The sequence below is a fragment of the Chironomus tepperi genome, unplaced genomic scaffold (genome assembly GCF_022539635.2).
Source record: "Chironomus tepperi strain 1889 unplaced genomic scaffold, CSIRO-AGI_Ctep_v1 contig_386, whole genome shotgun sequence".
In the NCBI taxonomy this organism is placed as follows: Eukaryota; Metazoa; Arthropoda; class Insecta; order Diptera; family Chironomidae; genus Chironomus; species Chironomus tepperi.
In genome coordinates, this window is record NW_027226508.1 from 11,256 (window position 1) to 32,392 (window position 21,137).

At 33.1% G+C, this 21,137-nt stretch overlaps 2 protein-coding genes across 4 annotated transcripts; both read right to left on the reverse strand.

Annotated features, from left to right (window-relative positions):
* Window positions 1–239: 239 nt before the first annotated feature.
* sprt (PDZ domain-containing protein sprite) lies at window positions 240–6,603 on the reverse strand. The gene is made up of 5 exons (XM_070648067.1): window positions 6,464–6,603; window positions 4,095–4,161; window positions 3,874–4,025; window positions 1,748–2,896; window positions 240–602 (listed from the first exon to the last, which is right to left on the reverse strand). Exons 2-5 carry the CDS (start codon window positions 4,131–4,133, stop codon window positions 278–280), a joined length of 1,665 nt encoding a protein of 554 aa, XP_070504168.1. The 5' UTR covers window positions 4,134–4,161; window positions 6,464–6,603; the 3' UTR covers window positions 240–277.
* A 473-nt stretch (window positions 6,604–7,076) lies between these two features.
* mask (multiple ankyrin repeats single KH domain) lies at window positions 7,077–21,055 on the reverse strand. 3 transcript variants are annotated; one of them, XM_070648065.1, is made up of 15 exons: window positions 20,487–21,055; window positions 18,585–18,623; window positions 17,816–18,186; window positions 17,286–17,739; window positions 16,635–17,049; window positions 15,352–16,577; window positions 15,189–15,273; window positions 14,930–15,123; window positions 14,487–14,862; window positions 14,366–14,421; window positions 13,860–14,102; window positions 13,511–13,795; window positions 8,380–13,452; window positions 8,166–8,315; window positions 7,077–8,101 (listed from the first exon to the last, which is right to left on the reverse strand). In XM_070648065.1, exons 1-15 carry the CDS (start codon window positions 20,649–20,651, stop codon window positions 8,075–8,077), a joined length of 9,159 nt encoding a protein of 3,052 aa, XP_070504166.1. In that variant the 5' UTR covers window positions 20,652–21,055; the 3' UTR covers window positions 7,077–8,074. The 3 variants fall into 3 exon arrangements, with proteins under 3 accessions (XP_070504166.1, XP_070504165.1, XP_070504167.1); XM_070648064.1 differs by having other exon boundaries at window positions 15,189–15,294; window positions 20,487–21,053; XM_070648066.1 differs by lacking the exon at window positions 18,585–18,623 and having other exon boundaries at window positions 15,189–15,294; window positions 20,487–21,052.
* Between the last annotated feature and the right edge of the window lie 82 nt (window positions 21,056–21,137).

Below are 21,137 nucleotides of genomic sequence, written 5' to 3' on the forward strand. Positions count from 1 at the left end.
TTCAGGATTATTTTGGATTCTATATCATTTGAATTCTATGCTGACATGTAATTAAGCGATTGCTGGAAAAAGAACTAAAATTTAACTCAAAACTAAATTTTAACGGTTTTTTAAATTTCAAAAATTTGTAAAAAATTTTCCATAAATTTTTATTAAGTACACTTTGTAAATCTACACGCAAAATTCGAGGCAAGTTCCGTTTAAAATAATATCATTAGACAGGCTTATAACTTGATATATCAATTGACGTGTTGTCTATCTCATAGTCAGTCAGTTCCTACAGCTGCTGCTGTATTTCATTTTTATGGATACGCTTCATTGCACGCTTCTTATCGATTGAAATACTTAATGGCATTAATATATTATCGCTGACTTCCTGCAAACTTTTCGTACGTTGAAGAGATAAACGTTGTGGTTTTGTCGGTGGTGTTGGACGTACCTTAATTGCATTTACCGGCTCGGACGTATAATTATAATTCACATTATTGTCAGTATCGTAATCATAACCTAAGCTTTTCGTGCTCCTTGCGGTTGAGCTTTTTTGTTTCACATACAATTTATCCGTCTGATTTATCGATGTATTTGTTGTGGATTTATTGACGCTAATTAGAGTAATTTGTGAAAAAGAAAATTAATAAAATAAGCAGCAATTATGGTTTAAATGAGAGATTTCATGCCTCATTCATGCTTTAAAATTGCAATTAACCAAAATAAATTCAAGTTTAAATTTTTTTAATTAGCAACTGCGATTTGGGTTATTCACAAGTGACGTCTAGCAGGGAGCGATTTCTCTGGTAATAGTATTCCATGGTACGGTATATTACGGCATGGTACAATATGGTACAGCATGGTACAATATGGTACAGCATGGTACAATATGGTACGGCATGGTACAATATGGTACGAAACGGTACGATATGATACAGCATGGCACAATATGGTACGATGGTACAATATGGTACAGCATGGTACAATATGGTACGGCATGGTACAATATGGTACGGCATGGTACATGGTAGTTATGGTACGGCATGGTACAATATGGTACGGCATGGTACGGTATATGGTATGCATGGAACAATATGGTACGGCATGGTACACCATATGGTACCGTATACGGCATGGTACATGGTACAATATGGTACGGCATGGGCATCAATATGATACGGCACAATGGTCACGTACTATTTCTCCGTACCACCGATGCACGGAATAGTTCGATACTAGGTACACCACTAGTCGTACACCTGGTGCGGCAAAACTATCGTAACTAATGGTACTAGTGGTACGATGGTACGGTAGTGGTACACCAATGATAAGGTTGTGGTACACCAGTAGTACGGTATGAGTACGGTATAAATGCACTAATCTAGTACTATTTTTCGTTCCACCGGCGCACCTTTACCGTACCATTGGTGTACCAATATCGTACCATCGAACACTATTACCGGTGCATCTTTAGTACAGGTAGACATACTACTTTGTCATACTAGGTTACCACTGTACCATATCAGTGGTGTACTTATACCGTACCATACCATATCGTACCGTACCAAACCGTAGCATGCCGTACCAATAACGGAAGAACCGGTCCCAGTCAATCTATTTTCAAAAGACGTCATATGTGAGTGATCCCATGCTAAATTTTCAAACACAATAATTAGTAAGCATAAGAGAGTTTCAAGAATTGTATAATAAAGATTTATATGACCTAAAGATTTATATGATAAAGTTTTAAAGAACTTACCTTTTTAGAACACCTCTATTAATATATTTGAGGTCATATCGTTCTCGTTCTTTCTTTTCCCTTTCTTTACGATATTTCTGTAAATGTATATCAGTGCTTACAGAAATACGAGACAGAGAAGCTGATAAATTTTTGATATTTTTTGATGGACTATTCATTATGCTTAGTTCCTTTTGCATATTTACATTTGTTGTTGACGATGATTTCTGTATTGAATTGGATATGAAGTTCTCATTCGAGACATTCTTACCGCCAACAATTGTTGTCACGAATGAGCCACGTTGATAAATGACCGGTCGATCTTCATCGGATGGTGACGATGATATGCTTATACTTGTTATGTGAGTTCCACTAGTCTGTTTTCCATTTGGTACAATAGCTGTTGTTGTTGTATTTGATGATGATGTTGTTTTTCCTTTTTGTGTGTCAAGCAGTTCTTTAACTTGTTCTTCTAGATATGATATTCGATGCTGAAGTCTTAGATTGTCAGCTTGTGACTTTTGTAATTGATGATAGTTGGCAATATTAGCATTCAAAATGTTTGCAGATATAACTTTTTTACGTATCACAACCATGTCACATCGTGTACAATTAGCACATGATTTTTGCAGTTCATCCTTCTCACGACCACTCAGGATTTTACCATTAATTTCAATTATTCTATCACCACGTTGCAGCTCCTCATTGTCCATCACCCAATCAACATAAAATCCATCACTATCACATTTTTTATTTGCATTCCATCGTCCCGTTGAGGCTTGAACTGCATGTAAACTAAATTGATGTCCTTTTGATAAAAGGGCATACAAGGAATTGCTATCTGCCTTATAATTTTCACTTTCTAATTTTAATTGTAAATTTTTGACTTCTTCTAAAATTGTCAGTAGCTGCAGTTCCTCTCGTCCTAATGCATACTCTAATTCAGCTTGCTGTATCCTTAAATCTATATCTGATGTCGTTCCTTCACTTATACATTGCGTCACCCTATGTAGAGCATTTTTTAAATTTTTTATTGCCGACTTCTTATTCTTCACATCATTCTTCAATAAATCAACTCTTTTTGCATTATTCGTTATTGCTTCTTTTAAATCTTTTTCATTGTGCGTATCTAAAATACGTTGCGGTTCTTTATCCAGCGATGTTCTTGAACTAGTTTTATATTTTTTTGTGGAATAACAAAGAAAAGAGAAACAAAATAATGAAATGAAAATCCATAAATTCCATTCAATTATTCAATACTCAGGGGGGGTCCATGATTTGAATAAATTTGGTTTTGATCAATTCTCAATTTAGTTGGATGTTCACAAAAATAATGCTCTAACATATAAGCATATGCTTAATGTGCATCTTACGGGACTTAATGAGCATGCTCAATGAACATCTTACGGTATCTAGTGAGCATGCACCTTACGGTCTTAATCTCCATACTTAGTGAACATGCATATGTTTAGTGAGCATGTACTTAATGAGCATACAGATCAATACCGCAAGGTGCTCATAGAGTATATGCTTAGTGAGCAAGCCGATTGGTTCCATAAAGTGCTCTGATTGAGCATACGCTTAGTGAGCATGTAGATTGGAACCTTAAGATGCTCATTGAGTATATGTTTAGTGAACATATACTAAGTAAATATGCAGACTGGTACCGTAAGGTGCTCACTGAGCATATGCCTGTATGTCTTACAGTACTTAGTGAGCATGCAGATTGGCACCGTAAGGATGCTCGATCAGCATATGCTTTTAAGTCTTACGGTACCTAGTGAGCATGCACCTTACTGTACCAATCTCCATACTTAGTGAACATGTATATGCTTAGCGAGCATGGAATTAATAAGCATGCAGATTGATACCGTTAGGTACTTAGTGAGCATGCACAATGGTACCGTAAGGTGCTCATGGAGTATATGCTTAATGAGTACGCAAGTTGGTACCATAAGGTATTCTGATTGAGCATATATTCAGTAACCATGCAGATTGGTACCATAAAGTGCTCATTAAACAAATGCTTTTTTGTGAGGGAAGTCCATCAACAATTGAGATTGATTAGGGTAAACTCTCTAAATGATGCTTTTCAAATCAGTAACTCCCTTCATATTGAAGACACACAAAAAAAATGTTTAAATTACTTTTGTAAAAATTGTTTATGATCGTCACTCGACAATCGACTCATCGTGTCTATTTTCTGTGGTGAATGAATCGATAAACTTTTGATTGATGATCCCGATTTATGTCGCCGGGGTGATAGAGAGAAGCATAACGACTCCTCTATATTTGCCATCTGCGTGTGTAATTTACAACTTGTATTGTTCAAACTCAATCACGTAAAAATTAGTAATGAAAATATTACCTTCGCCTCCAGTGATTCAAAAGTCGTCATTGTTGTCATTTTTGTATGTACAAAAAACTACAATGTTCTGTATTGAGCGTTGGATAGGAAATAATGAAATGAAAAAAAAATGGAAGAGAGTTAATTTTTTAAATTCATCAAGTAAATTAAATTGCACATTTAACATTTTTTCATTCATTAAGTTTATGAGGAACAATTAAAAAATCTCTCGATGATTCGCTGGCAAAAATGCTGGTTTCATAACCGTGCACTTTATGGAAATCCTTTATCAATTACATAAAACATTTTTATTGCATTTTTGCAAAAAAATGAAGCTTATTAATATACTTTGTTCGACTGGCTGGTTGTCTGGCAAGCCGGTTGGGTGGCTGAGTAAACAACCAAATCTCAGCAACCATACCTCGTAAAAGTATCAATAATTAACGTGAATATAGATTATGGTGCGCTTCAACACCAATTGATACTGGAACTCGATGGCACAAATGTTGGGCGACAATCTGCTGCATTTTTGCCTGGACGCTGCTATACTTTTCAACCTTGCTGCTGTGCTCCGACAAATCCTCAAGATGTCCCTATTTTTCCAAAAGTGTCCCGATTTTTTGCGAAAATCCTCTGACCACCCTATACAAATGCTTTTGTTTGCATTAAGTCGATGATTAGTTATTCCAGTATCAATTGGTCTTGTAGCGCCAAATCATTTCTATTCATGTTAATTGATGATTTTTCATTTCATAAACATTTTTAGAAAAGAAAAACGATAAAATTTTAAAATATATTTAAAGCGTTGCTTTCAATAAAGAAAATTTGAAATTTTAGAAACCGTTAAAAATTTAAATTCTAAAAAATCCTTAAAAATATTTTTGAAGCCTGGTTTTAAAAACTTCGTTATCTGATAAATGGAAAAATTATTTAACTTTTATCACCAAAATTTCAACAATTGATTGGGAATATCAAATTGATTCGTGTTAATTCATGCCGTGGTACGCCTATAACTAATGGATAGCAACAGAAACGCGTTAAAGTCGCTCGATAAGGTCGATACATTTGTAATTGTTCATCATATTAATCCAATTAAGCCATAGTTTATTTATTTTTTAATTGCACCGCGGAATTGCTCACGGAAAATTTCCCATTAATAACCCGGAATGACCTTCAAGAAAGTAAATATTATAATTCACATAATGACGACAGTCAACCTAGTCTGCGACAATCAAAATGATCATCTATAATTCAGAGGGAAAATTGCGCCAAAAAAAGAACCTCGTCATTGTATAAAATTTTAAAAAAAGTCATTAAAAAAAATTTGACGTAGATTGCAAAATTCCAGAACTGCCTAATGCCTCTTCATGTGTGTTTGAGCATTTCAGTAAGACGTAAGTAGTAATTCTTTTATACTTTTTTGAAACAAAAATTTTTTTTTGTATTTTTTTCAAGAGTCTTATGCTCCGTCAACCGTATCGCCTCGACTTAATAGTCATTCTTATGTATATATATTTTGGGGTCAACTCCTCTAGACTTGAACACACACACATAATTCATCATCAAAAGAAATTTTTCCATTCCCAACCAAACAAGATGTTCAGATGTTACACATTTCTTATTACATATTTTATGATGATCACATTATTGTTTCTGATGCGAAAAAATTGGAAATAAATTCAGGGAAGAATAATTTATCATTGGATGTCTGTTAAGTGAAATGAGAGCAATTTTAATATAGAAAGTAAGTATCCACTATTTTCAAATGGGAAATTTGTATTTTTTTGGTAAGAAATCTTTTTATTACTACGCATTGAAGTCAAGACTTTCTCTTTCATTATGATTTCCTTTACTTGATCTGTAATCATCATCCATTAATTATTATATCGCATAAATGAAATGGAAATGAAAATTGTAGTCATATTTTTTTTTTTGCAATCTTAAAGTCACACACAGCGTAAGTGTTAAGTTATTTATCGAGCATAAAATTGGTTTTTGTTAAGCACTTCTCTGTTTTGGGATATCAACGCACATAATCTCTGTACGCGCACTAATACAAATGAAAAAAGGTTAAATTTGACTGTTGCTGCCTTCTCATAAATTATTGAAGTTCTTTGAATTCCATTGAATAATAATAACAAAATTATCGTAGGCTAAATGCCTCTCATAAACTACTCCTTATATGCACTTTTGAATTAATTATTCTGTAATTTGATACTTTTTAGTCAGTCACTCTCATGCATCTAATTTTAATATTATTTTTTTTTTTAACAGAATCCGACCTTACTTTATGTATTTTTAATAATTTAACTTAAATCATTTTAATGATTTTTTATAAACCACTTCTTCATTCTCTTCTTTTATTCCTTGATTACATATTATTGAAATACCTTCTATTCTTCCTTTCTTTTTTTTTCACCCTTATTCTATACACAAAATTGGTTTTTGTCTTTTAACTTCTATGAAATAAATAAAATATAAAAATTTAGATTAAACGGACGAGTATTAAAGAAAGCATCTGTTGTCTAACAACAACGATCAAATGTGAACTAACTACTCACCAACTGTTATTTCTCTCAAGCCGAAATTTGTTGATTGTTTCATGATGCTGAGTACATTGTTTAAGTATGTTGCGCATGTTTTATGCGAATGTTTTAATGTTTTCTTAACAGACATAGAATATAGAATAAAAGAGGCATTTTTTTTGAGGAAGAACGGAACGAGTAAAATATTAAATTTCCATTGGGGTGACTTTAAAAAATTGTATCAAAATATTGTCTGATTTTATGATAAATTTGGCAAAATAAAGTAAATATTTGCACGATGACTAATGCCAATGTTTTGTAACCTTTTGAACTTGCTCATTTCCTTCTTTTTATTTGAAGAACGTGTGAATTGACCTTAATCAACCTGAAAATCAACAAAAGTATTTGTGAATGAATGAAACACAATATTTTTTTTTATTCTTTTAATATTCAGTTTTTATATATTACTATAGTAGAATTTCATCATCCTTTTCCAGTGATTTAAATGTTTTTTTTTTTTTTACTTTTTACTTTTCATCATGCATAATAAGAATAGTAATAATAATTTATTATATTATCATTGCAATTTCTCTTGCATCGTTTTGAATTATTTAGCAAAATTCGTATTTTCTAGCATTGATTTTCACGAAATTTTTTATTTTTTTTTTTATATCTTCAAAGCATTTTTATAACTTACAACTTTCAAGAATCAAGTGATTTTTTATATATTTTTTTTTACCAATTTTTTAAAATAAACAATTTTTCTCTCTTCAAAAAAATTATTTCATGCCATAATTTGCATGCTTACTCTCTCAAATATATCTTATAACAAAACAAAACTTTTAGTTTTTTTATTATTTCCTTTACTTCCATGTCATCCACATTGACCATCTCTAATTCTGTTACGGAATCAATTCCAATTTTTTTTGTTTTATAATGTTTAGAAATATAAAGAATTACAAAAAGTTTTAAATCAAATAATAAGATATCAGCGTACACATCTCAGCATAACATGATCTAATTTAAAGAAGGATTATAATTAGAATGCGTAAAATGCACTAATGTTTTTAAAAATTCTTTCGTTTCCAAAACAATAGTGCTACATGTCTCCAAGTAACTTAGTCATTTTCTTATAATTATTCGCCCATTTCGTTTTATTTTTTTCGGTATTAACTTCCTTTTGAATTTATTCTTCTTGTTTAAATATATCAAAGTAAATCTCAGGAGAAAAAATCAAAAATCTTAGGAAAGTATCAAATAAGAAAACTTATGATGTTTGTCGTTGTATTCTGTCTTGTTGGATTAATTTCATTTAATATGAATGGATTTTTTTTTAAATAAAAAGAATAAGAAAAATACAATACACAAGCAGTCCTTAAGACGAATTACATAATTCAAAAATGTCATCAAAATAAAATTATTAAAAGGATTAATGAATTTTTAATCAAGAAGAAAGTTTCCAATATCAACATCAATTTAGTGTGTCCACTTTGCTGTCCATGGCTAAAAAGATATAAATATTTTGTTATTTCCAGCAACAAGATAGGAATTTTAAGCTTGATCATACCTGCTGCTTTTCATATGAAGATTGTTGCAAATCGTTAGTCGTTAGATTTGATAAATCGTTCATATATACATTTGTATGGTAAGGATGATTATTAGGAGCTTGTCCGCCATTTCTAGCATATCCCATTTGTTGATCCAAAGTATATTGTTGCTATAAAAAGGAATTAATAATTAACATCGTTTAATCATTAAGAATGAAATTATTCATTATTTACTTGAAATACATCTGGAATCATGTAGTCAGCTGTAGCTTCATATGGATTTCGAATTACAGCTATATTTGATTGGGCTTGCCACTGATGTTGAGTTTTATCCAACCAAGAGTTTGGTCCAATTTGACCTAGCATTTGACTATCCAAGTCCATTGGATTACTTGGTGGTGGTGCTTGATTCATGGGATATTGGAAACAATTATATTTAAAGTTATGACGTTCTGTTCCAATCGGTCGTGGTGCCTTTCTTGAATCATCAATAACGTTACTAGCATTTGGGCCATTAATTGTGTTGTTGTTATTATTATTGTTATTTGGTGACATATTTGGAGACGATCCGGCTGCCATATAATCCATTGTTTGACCAACAAATGAATGTCCTAAATCACCGAGCCATCTTGAAGGTTGATTATTCATAGAAGTACGATGATAATTTTGATGTCCAGACATGTTTCCAGCCTGTGACTTCATATAATTATTATTACTTGGATTGCTATTATTATTGTTGGTATTTGAGTTAGCAGTACTTGCTGATGCTGTATCATACTGATTTGAATTCATTTTATTTTGAAGATTACTAGTTGAGAAAGCAGAAGCTTTTGGATTTAAGCGAGACATTGAGGCAGGATTCATAAAGTTCATTGATCCATAAGATGATTCGTTTGGCATATATCTGTCGAACATCGTTCCACTTGATCTACCATACACATTAGATACACTAGAATCAATTCTGCTTGTATTATTCATCATGTTTGGTCTTTGAACAGGTCCTATTGGTTGTTGTTGTTGTTGCTGCTGTTGCTGTTGCATACCTGAACCAATTGGTTTAATAGAGTTCATATCACCAAATGTACCACTTGATTGTGATACATTATTTGAAGCATTTGTTGGTGCCTGAGTTGCTAAAACTGTTGATGGTGGTGTAGCTGAGTTACTTGAAGTTTTAGAACTCACTGGAGAATTGATTGAAGCATTTCCACGATATCCTGGAGCCTTTGATGCATCAAAAATTATCGGAGCTGAATGTTCAATAAATGGTGCACTTAACTGCTCATTGAAAGCCACAGATTGTTCCTGTGACCAAGTCTTACAGTTATCGAATAATGAATATTCCAATCCTTGTGCACTAACATGTAATTCGCTTAGTTTTGATTGAATTTGTGTTGTCAAATCATTAACCACTGGATGTGATGATGTAATTGGATTGTTGTATGGCGTACTTAAATCCAATGTGTTAACTATGTGCGAAGTGTGTGGTGATGCATTTGAATTTCTTGTTGGTGGGCCAATTGGTGTAATAGATCGTGTCATATTTGAAGATGTACTTGAACTAACAACTGGCTGAGGTTGTTGCATTTGTACATTACTGTCCGTTGATGCATTTGAAGTATTTGAGAATGGGGTTGGTAGAGATGTTGAAATATTTGACGATGAAAATATTTGCTTCATTGGAGATTGAATAATTTGCGACATATTCTTTTTTTCACCTGCCATTGTCATATCACCAGTGCTATTTAATTTCGATGCAAACGTTCCACTCACTGATGTTTGAGAATTCAAACTAGTTGCTGGTTTTGTTGGTGGTCCATTTGTTGCAATAATGCCCTTCTTTGCACCATCTTGCATAAGTATTTTAGCATTCGATGTTGGTGTTGGTCGGATAATATTGCTTCCAGTGAAAAGATTCTTTGCTACTGATCTTTGATTACTCTTAGCAAGTTGGGTAGGAGTGATTGATTTACCACTTGTGGTTGGAGGAGTAGCAGTTTTTAATGGCGCAGCATATGATGCAGGTTTAACTGGATTAGTGACCGTTGGGATAGTGTTCAAACTTTTTTCCCAAACGCTCGTTCCATTATTAATTGCTGCTGTTGATGAAGGTGATATAATATTGGTACTTGATGATGATCTTACAGGTTGGAAGTTATTTCTTGGAAGCATACTCAAAATATCAGCATCAGGATCTTTGACAAGTGCTGATATTAAGTTATGAGCCTGCTTTGTAGCCTCAGGAACACCTTTAATCGTAATTGAACGATCACCTTGAGTTTTTCCTTGTTTCTCAACTTCAATATGTGCGCCAGTAGCGGCTCTTATAGCATTAATATTAGAGCCTTGTCTACCAATTACTCTTGATATAGCATTTAATGGTACTTGAATCTTTTTATAACCGATTTCATTTGTTGCTGGATTTGATGGTGCAACATTTGGAGTTGTTGTTGGCTTTCTTCCAACTTCTTTCCATTCATCGTCTCCTTTAAATTGAGATTTTGATGCTGAAACATTTGAATATGTTGCTGAAGATGATACCGATGCTGGTTTTGAGGGCGATGTTGTAGATTTGTTAGTTTTTGCTGATGATTGAGTGAATGTGCTAGATTTAGAAAAATCGACATCATAATCATCGCTTGATCTTGAATTGCCAAAGACTAATGATTTCTTATGGTGATTTCTAGCACTCTCTGCATTCTTGTTATCTCTTGCCTTATTATTTGGAACATTTTCCTTTTCGATTGGTTTTGTAGTTTTGTTATCGCTTTCGCTTACTTTTTGTTGCTGATTCTTTTGGTCTCGATTCTTTTTCGTTTCAGTTTCTCGTGAAAATATTTTATTAGGAATTTCAGATACTTTAGTGCTTGTTGATGGAAGTGGACTATTCGATCTGTTTGAATTTTTGCTGCTATTCACTGTTGTGGTATTATTATTATTATTATTAACTTTTGGTGTTTCCTGTTGATTTTTCTTTCTATTCTTATTTTTCTGCGTGCTTTTCGGTTGTTGTTCTTCTGGTACTTCTTGATGAGTGGGCAACATTTTGGTTTTGGCTTCCGTTGATGAGCAGGAACCTTGATCAATACCGGAATCACCACCTTCTTCTTTATCAGGAACTAAATCATTTTCATTATCTTCATCATTAGAGTCTTCCTCTTCTGATTCTTCTTCACTTTCTTCTTGTTTATTATTGTTATTCTTATTCTTTTGATTATTGGAATTATTCTTAGCTTGAACATTTGTTTCACCATTCGCCTTTCTCTGTGCTTCTCTCTTCTCTTGCTTGCGACGTTTCTTTCTCTCACGTCTCTTTGCTGCAGCTGCTTTGCGTGCATCTTCTCTTGACTTTTCCATGTCTAGCTCTTTAAGTAAAATGGATGCATTAATGTTTGCTTTAGCGGCCTGTGTCTCTTTTGCAGCACGAATGATTTTAACACATTCATGACACTTATCAACTACTTCTTTGTCAACAACAGTAATGTAGCGTGTCATTTCTTGATCTGATGGAAATTGAGAAACATGATTAACCATCCATTTTACAACTTTCACATGACCTTTTCGGAAAGCAGCCATTAAACATGACACCTTTCGATTATCTTGTGAATCAATATCTGCTTTTGCATGATAAAGTGCTTCAACTACTCCAAGATGCCCTCCATTTGCTGCTAGCCATAATGGTGAATTTCCTTTTTTGTTTTTAACCTCAACTGCAGCACCTCTTGCTAATAATAGTTCAACAAATTTCAAGTGCCCTTTGTCGGCAGCGATTGTTAGCGCTGTATCTCGTGAGGATGGCACTGGTGCTGCATTAACGTCAGCTCCTTTGTCCAAAAGAACTCTTCCAACTTCAATATAACCTCCACTGGCTGCTTCCATTAAAGGTGTAAGTCCTGTCTTGGCACGATGTTCAACATTAGCTTTGCGGTCTAACAAAAGACTAACTACCTCATGACGACCTTGAAAACATGCAAGTGTCAGAGCAGTATTGCGGTTTGTTTCGATTTGCGCATTTATATCACTTCCCATATCTAATAGAAGTCGAACAGCTGCTGTATGTCCATTCATTGCAGCCAGCATTAAGGGAGAAATTCCTAATTTGCTGCCAGTTCGTGAATTGATCTCAGCACCATGATTTAATAATAGTTTTATAATATTAACGTAGCCACCGCTCGCGGCCAATGACAGTGGAGTATAATCGGATACATTTCTATGCTCCTTATTGGCACCAAATCGCAACAATAATTCAACAACTTCATAACGTCCACCGGAACATGCGAGTGATAAAGGCGTATCTTTAGTTCTCTCAGATTGTGCCTCTAGATCTGCTCCATTATTTATTAAAGTCTCTACGACTTTTTCATGGCCAGCTGTTGCTGCTAAGATCAATGGTGTAAATCCTTTTTTGTCACGATGCTCAATATTAGCCTTTCTACTTAATAAAAGTTCAACCAATTCCTCATGTCCACCAGCACATGCAAGAGTTAATGCTGTATCATGATTAGAATCTGTTTCAGAGTCAATTTCTATAGAACGATCAGTTGTTCCTGTCGAACTAGGAATATTGGCATACTGTAATTGTTGATCATACTGAAATTGATTTTGATTTGATGCCGCTTGCCTCAATGCATAGCGTGACTTTTCCTTTCTTTTCTGATCATTTGAGATATTCGGTTTCTTTCCACATACACTCGATTGTGCATTAGTAGTTTTACTTACTGTTTGTGTAGGGTGCGGTTGAATATCGATCGAATGTGCATGCGATTGGGTTTGAGTACCTACAATTTGGGTTTGTGTAGCAACTTGCTGATAATTTGCTTTATTCATTATTGGCTGAATTTTTTGCTGTTGCTGTTGTTGTTGCATATTACTTATTGCATTTTGAATGTCAGGTTGTAAATTTTGATGTTGTTGCTGTTGCAATTGGAAATTGAGGAAACTTTGTTGGTGGTTTAGCATTTGTGGAAGTTGGATGGGCTGCGCAGTGCTTGCATTTATTGGCATTGTTTGAGTTTGTGCAACATTTTGTTGAACTTTTTGATTTAAATTCGGTGTTTTCATTGTCACTGATGGCTGCTGTTGTTGCTGCTGCTGCTGACTATCATTTGGAAGTTGAAATAGGAGTTGAAGGGATTGTGATGTTTTTTCTCCATCGACATTAAATACAAATTTAGTCTGTTGAGTATCTGGTACACCTTTCTGTTGACCAGTCATAATATTGGAAGGTGACATCTGAAATCCTGTACCCGAGGGCATGAGTATATTTTGAGCAGTCTGTGGATCGATTTGAAGAAGAGGATGTTGTTGCTGGAAACATAAAAATTTTAAATTTCTTTTCACTTTTCAATATTTAACATTTCACTACCTGAAGTTGTGACAGTAACTGTAACTGTTCAACAGTAAATTGAGGTGTATATCCAGTCTGATCAATCATTAATAAATTTTGATCATCTTGCTTTCCATCCATATGATCTCCTTCATTATGAATAATTATGTTTTCTTCTTGCTCATTTGTCGGCGATGTACTCTGCGATGTTATTTGATGTGATGGCCAATGTGGTGTTGACCATTTAGATTTGCAGATTGAATTCAATCCGAAGAAATTAGCATATTGCTCCAAGTCCTGATTATTAATATTTGCGGCAATTTCCTAATATAATAAAAGGAATAATATTGTAATAAAGATTTTTAAAAGATAAATTGCATCTTCTTACGTGAAAAGCATTTGAAATATCAGGCGATACATTTAAGGTTTGCATTATTTCATCAACCCATTCGTAATTGTAAATAGGACCAGTAGCATCATCTGTACTAATTGCTGCAACATCTTCAGTATTGAATGACTCTATTGCCTCCAATGATGGATAAGTGTTACCGCATCCTGAGAACTCTTCGGGATTCAACTGATGAATTGATGTCAAAGTCTTCTCTAATCCTTCAACGTGCATGAGTTCATCCTGTTTCAAGAAAAAAAAAATGATATTTCATTAAGTCTAACGTCAAATTTACAACATATGCATTTGCTAGCAATATTTACTCAATTTTAACAGTTTTAATACGTGTAAATACACAACGTATTGGTATTCAAAAAAATCCGTTAGATAAGCTTACAAAAATTCATCGCACGAAAAATTTACATGAAATATTTTACATTATGTGTAAAATTGGAATTTAAGGCGCATTCTAATTTAGTAATAGAAAAAGAGTCAAGTAAACTTACATTGTTGTCACGTATTCCATTATGCATTGCTTCTTCAATGAGTGACTTAAATTCATCTAAAACAAAAGTTAACATGGAGTATATTAACTAAAGTTACTTTGAAATAATTAGCTATGCTTACTTTCAAGTTTTTTCTCCTCTGGTGAATTTGGACGACTATTGTTATGACTCTGAGGTGGAGTCTCATTAGGCGTTTTGGGCGGATCAATAAGCTGAGCAATTTTCCTGAAAACTTTCGGATCCCAATGAGCAGAACGATTCGACAAATTATTCAGAGGCATTTTTTGAAAAGCTTCAAAATCTACTAGACTGTATGCATGATTCTTTTCAAATGTTGAATTTTTGTTATCTTTGTTGTCATCGACAACTGCAGTTGGTTGATAAGCTGTTAGAGATGCTTCTTGAATGGTTTGAGGAACTATAGTTGCATTAGATTTCAGAGAAACTTGGTCGGCTATATCTTGTTCAATCTTAGATGCAGTGAGTGTTGTTAGTTTCTGTTAAAAATTAAATTAAGTCACATTTAGAAGGATATCCAAGTTTTAAATTCTCAGCTAAACTTACTCCACTTTGAGATTGTTGATTTTGTTGCTGCTGTTGTTGCTGACTCTTGCGAGAATTTTTCGCTTTTACTTTGGGACGATCACTAATGGCAGTTGCTTGTGAAACCTCAGATTTAGTTGCTAATTGTGTTGGTTTATTAATTATCGTTGAAGTATTTTGAAGTTGATTATTTGATGTTAAGTTAATATTTTTGCCTAGTAAAATTTTATTATTAATTCTCGTTTATCTAAATTATATCATATAAATTATTTGGTGTTACCTTGGGCAGCTGTTGTTATATCGACATAAGTTCCTGATGGCAGAAGAGTTGATGGAGGACCCGAATCATGAATGAACTGGATGTTCTTTTGGAGAGTATTATCGAGCTGAATTAATATTGATTTTATATAGTCTATCTAAAGACAAAATCGAATGAAATTTACCTTATCCAAACTACTCTTGATGTATGAAACATTTTCTTCTTCGTTGGTTGTACTCCTAACTTCAACTGTTCCTGTAGGTTGCATATCATTGTATGATCCAGAAGAACACTTTTTACGAGAAATATTTTTCTGTTTATTTGTTGAAGACGAGGCAGAAGACGATGATGACATGCACAAGTTATTAGTGATTAATGGAGGTTGTTGATTATTACATGTTACTACATTAATATTGTTTCCGTTTTGTTGATTTATAATTGAAGATACAGCATTTTGTCCTTTTGTTAATCCATACGCAAGCCCATCTTTAAATCCCGTTGACTGAAGGAGTTTCATTTGAGATAGCATTGAGGAATCAGACACTTGAGACATTAAATTTTGATCAATAATATAATTTTGATTTTGAATCATCTCTGTTTGTGACTGAAACATTCCAGGTGGATCTTGGAGGCGAATAACTTCAGTAACTTCATGAAGGCCTGGTGGAGTAACCATAAATTGCTGTTGTTGTTGTTGCTGTTGTTGAAGAATCTTCAACTGTTGTTGTTTGATTTGTGTTATATTCATTTGCGATGTCTGATGCGGCATTGTTGCAGGAATATAAACAGATTGTTGTTGAGGCGGAGGAATTGAAGTCGGATAATCAAGGAGAAGTTGTACAACACCTGTGTGTCCTCCTTTTGCGGCTTCAATCAACATTGTACTATTATCCTTTAATTTATGATAAGGATCAGCACCATGTGCCAATAATAATTCCACAACTTGCTGATGACCTCCTGCACATGCAAGTGATAATGGAGTGTGATCATTATTAGTTGTTTGACGATTAACATCAGCTCCTTTTTGAATTAAAAACTTGACTGTGCAAATATGACCGGCTCGACAAGCTTTCATCAATGGAGTTCGTCCACCTTCACTTAAATGCTCCAACTCAGCACCATAATGTAACAGGATTTCTGCAACATCTGTATGACCATTTTCACAAGCATATGTTAGAGCTGTATCGCCTGTTTGTGTTTGCGCATGAACATCAGCTCTATTTTCTAACAGAAATTTAACAAGTTCCAAATGTCCCTCTTGTGCGGCCTCCATCAAAGGTGTACTTGCTCCTAATTCTATATCAGCACCATGCTTTATTAAATAGTCTGCTACTTCAAGGAATCCACCACAACAGGCGAGTGTGAGAGCTGTTTCTTGTGTCTCTTCAGTTTGTGCATTTATATTTGCACCTATTAATAATAAAATGTTAAGTAATGTACAGATTTTTGAGACTAAAATTTACAAACCTTGTGTTAATAGTAAAGAAACCATTTCTTCATGACCCTCTCTCGCTGCTTCCATCAACGGCGTATATCCTTCATCATTAACTTCTTCTATGTTTGCACCACGCTCAATCAAGAGCATGGCAAGATCAACATGACCTCCACATGCAGCTAATGTTAATGGTGATTCAAATGAATCTGTTGGCATGTTAACCTGAGCTCCAGAATCGAGTAATAAACGAGCAACTTCAACATGTCCATCCATAGATGCTTCCATGAGTGCTGTATGCATTTCATCGGTCTTATGTTCTTGGTCAGCACCTGCCTCTAGCAGAAAGCGTACCATATCCAAATGACCTTTATAACAAGCAAGTGTGAGTGCACTCTCTTTAAATTCATTTGAATGAGTGTTTATTCCTGCTCCATGGTCCAGAAGAATCTAGAGTAAGTATTAAAGAAAAAATGTTTATGTAATGTAGAATAAAGAAAATAATAGTTTAAATATTTATGGAGAATAAAACATCAGATAAGATCAAAGATATTTCCCATTGCTTGAATCACGAAAATACTCAGTATTATCAGACTCTAAAGCTCAATCATTTGTTTATAATCATTTGTAATTAAAAAACCAATCAAAACAGCTTTAGCATATATATACTTTTTAAAAATAGTTACCTTTGCTACTTCAACATGTCCAGCAGAAGCAGATTCCATTAAAGGTGTGTGTCCATTCTCATTATGATCTTCAACATTTGCTCCATGTGCAAGAAGCACTTTAACCGCTTCCACATGACCACCCGCACATGCATACATTAATGGCGTGTTGCCGGTAGAAGATTGTGCATTAACATCTGCACCGTGTCGTATTAATAGTTCAATAATTTCTACATGACCAGCAGAGGCAGCTTCCATCAAGGGTGTACAGTCATTTTTCTGTCCGCGATCTTCAACTTGTGCTGACATTGCTAGTAAAACTTGTGCAAGTTCATAATATCCAGCTGAACATGCTAACGAAAGAAGTGAATCTCCATCATCTGTGTCATTAAGATTATTTCCTTCCACAAGCAATCTTCTAACTGCATTAACGTCATTATCTGTACAAGCCGCTATAAGCGTTCTAGACAAGAGACTAAAATAGAAGAAATAAATTAACCGTTTTGTATTGATTACTTTTTTTTAGGTGAGTTAGTTCCGAATATATTTACTTTTTATCACGTGGACTTGCGTCACTTCTCATTCTTGTGATTGTTTGGGCAGCTTCGTCTAGAGCAGCTGTAGCATTTCTAAGGACAGGATTTCCACGTTTATCTTTGCTAGCAGCAGCAGCTTCTAATATTGATTCTATTCTCGTTTGTTTTGACATTTGCTGATCGTCATCTATATTAAGGAGAAATTTCTTAGCAGGTCCACTTTGATGAGCTTCATCGGCAGTGGCATCTGAGTCATCGTCTGTGTTATCTTCTTCAGAATCCTCTTCTGATACATCCTCCTCCTGATCATTTTCTGATTCGCAGGACTCTTCATCTTCAGGAAACTCTTCAGTTGATATATCATCATTATCCTGTGGAAATGATTCCTAAAAACAGAATCGATTTTTGGATTGGATAGAATGTATTAAAAGTCTATTCACATGAGAATTATTGTTTTTCTTAGAAAAAAATTGGAGTCATGAATTAGTCGGCACACAAAATAAAACGAACTTCAAAGGATCTTGTTTTTTTATTCACCGCATATCCTTCAACGCCTTTTCGATTCAAAATTAAAGCATTTTCTATGTCAAGGCCACGATCTTTATAAGTTTTGAAAAATATTTAAAGAAAAAAAAAAAATAAAGCCATTCATGCAGAATGCATTTTTTTACATGGATGTATAGGTTAAATTTTTATCATACAAAAATACGTTTTTTTAGTAAAAATTTCATGAAACAATTAGAAAATAAAAGTAAAAGTAAATGTAGAGATTCGTTAAACTTACCAAAAGACCTGGCCTTAAACAAAGACATGCCAGCAGAATCTAAAAATTACACACGATTCCATAATGATTTTTTATTGTATGAAAAGCTTATTGGAATGTATTTTAGAAATAAAGGGGGATTTCTCAGAATTCCTACGTTCATAGTCATCTTGATAAATAATTTAATATGTGTGGACGAGAACATTTAGAATTTCATAAGTCTACCATAAGAATCAATATTGAACATTTTTTTCTTCATTCTGCAAATTTTCTACAAACTGACTTCTTTTCCGTACAAAATACGATAAAATTGTCGAAAATATTCATTATTATGTGTATATTTTGCATATATAAATAATGTAGACAAAAAAAAAAAATAATATTATTATTGACGATGATGATGATACAATGATGATGATGATGACGATGAAAAAGTTTGCAACACTGCGTGCTTCAAAGAGAAAATCACTATTTTTACACCAATACAATAAAATTTAAACACTGTCTCAGTAGTATCACTATTTTTTTTTTCTTTTTTTTTTCATATCGCACTAATACGACATAGTTTCTACCTTCATTAAGTATGAATAGAAGTAAAAAAAATATTTACAAAAATGCATTAATTCACTTTTTGGGAAGAAAGATAAAACGAAAAGAGAAGGATGGGATTTTCTCCGAAGCGGATGGCAGTGTAAAGTGTAAAGTTTAATAGACTCAAACATGAAAAAAAAAAAAAATAGTCAGACTCATTCATGTACACAAAGCGTACGAATTAAAAATATATATTTTTAAATTACTCCGTATAGGACCGGATAAAATAAAAAAAAAAAAATCAGAAAAACTTTCCAGTTTTTTTGATTATAAATAGGTCAATGATTGATAAAAATGATGTACAATGAATGACTGAATCTTGATTAAAAAGAATGAATGATGGATATGGGAGAAATAGTTTGTCATCGTCAGCAATAATAAACATTATTTAAAGTCTGAGACAGTAAGACTTGTTCTTAAAGTCAATGGATTTTTTTGTGGAAATTAAAATTTTCTATTCAATTGAAATAATTGTGAATGTAAGCTTACTATTAACATTTATTCACTGGCAACAATGCACAAAATCATCAGAAATTTCGCATTAAAATCTTTTTTTTTTTATTTTTTCATTAAAAGAAAAAGGCACGAATGAAATTTTCTTTTGTACATTTTGTATGTGGAACAAATAAATTTTTTTCTTCCAAAATAATTAAAGATAATTTCTTGAAGAAAAACAGGTTAAACTGAACTTTTATTCCTAATAACTAATCCATTAGACGAACGAAAAAAAAAAGAGAGGATGAAAAAAAAAATTGCAAGTTCTAATGTGCATTTGCAAATGTATTTTTCGGAATTTGAAATTGATTATCATAATTTAAGAAGCCATTTTGACGATGAGAAGACGTTTTTAACCCTTTTTAGCCACTTTTGGGAGCTTTATGATGATGTAAACACTTTAAATATTGTACTTAATGTCACAAATATTTCAATTTCATTTCATGTTTGAAGAAAAATTTTCCAATGCATGATTAAATAATCATCAATTTTATCTGTTTTATTATAGACTACAAAAAAAAAAGTTCCTTTCTTGTGAGCATAAATTTTATGCTCGAGACATGATAATTTAGTGATGAAATGTCAGAAAAAAACACATATTCATACATTACAATATAGAATCGACTTAAATATACTTCATTTCATATTTTTTTAAATGAAGAATTTTTTTTTTTTTGTAGTTTTGCCTACTTTTTATGTCTCTATACCCCTCTATACATACACTTACAAAATAACATTCACACAAATGGCCGAAATCAGAGAGAAAATTTTCACTTTGGGACAAATAAAGAAATTAACTAAAATCACTATTTATCCCATTATTTGTACGTTTATTACCTCTGAAACAGATTCCTCGTCACTTTCTGATGTATCCAAACGTACATTTTGTGGTGATTCACTAATATTTTGTTGATTTTGTGGTGCTTTTTGATTTTTAGACATTTTTGCATTTGATACTTTTTTATTCACTTTCTTCACTCTACTTTCATTTTCTTCTTGCATTACGAATTCTTTACACTTTAACACCTCTTTTCTAATAATTTTTAAAGGAATTAATAACTTTTAAGAATATTTTTTTGCGACGACAATTTTTTTTTTCTTTCTATAGATCTCACATTTTCAAAAGACAAGGGGGTTCGTAGCTCATGTGAAAATCACATCCATTTCAGCGAAGTTTCCAAAATTTTCGATATTCACACAGTTAAAACCTTTGAATTCTAATTAGTTTTTATGAGATTTCTATTGATTAAACATGCTGGATCTATCCGAAACTTATTACTTTGCAGGCAGTAATATTGTCCCTTTAATTTAATCAACTTGTTGTAATTAAAAATGATAAACTTAATTAACTTTTTTCCTCGAGTGTTTACTGGATGTTTCCCGTTCAAAAACGAAGAACAATGTAAAAATTGTAGGAAAATGGAAATGAATTATGTTAATCGATTCTGTTATGTTTTACTTATTAATCCACTAGTTATCTTAATCTTT

Coding starts and splice junctions, on each gene's coding strand:
- mask (XM_070648064.1), bottom strand. CDS start 20,651: ATGCAAGAAGAAAATGAAAGTAGAGTGAAGAAAGTGAATAAAAAAGTA. Junction 18,624..20,486: donor ACGAGGAATCTGTTTCAGAG/GTAATAAACGTA, acceptor TGTAATTTTTAG/ATTCTGCTGGCATGTCTTTG. Junction 14,103..14,365: donor ATGGAATACGTGACAACAAT/GTAAGTTTACTT, acceptor TTCTTGAAACAG/GATGAACTCATGCACGTTGA.
- sprt (XM_070648067.1), bottom strand. CDS start 4,133: ATGACAACAATGACGACTTTTGAATCACTGGAGGCGAAG. Junction 4,026..4,094: donor TTGAATCACTGGAGGCGAAG/GTAATATTTTCA, acceptor TTACACACGCAG/ATGGCAAATATAGAGGAGTC. Junction 603..1,747: donor AATAGAGGTGTTCTAAAAAG/GTAAGTTCTTTA, acceptor TACTCTAATTAG/CGTCAATAAATCCACAACAA.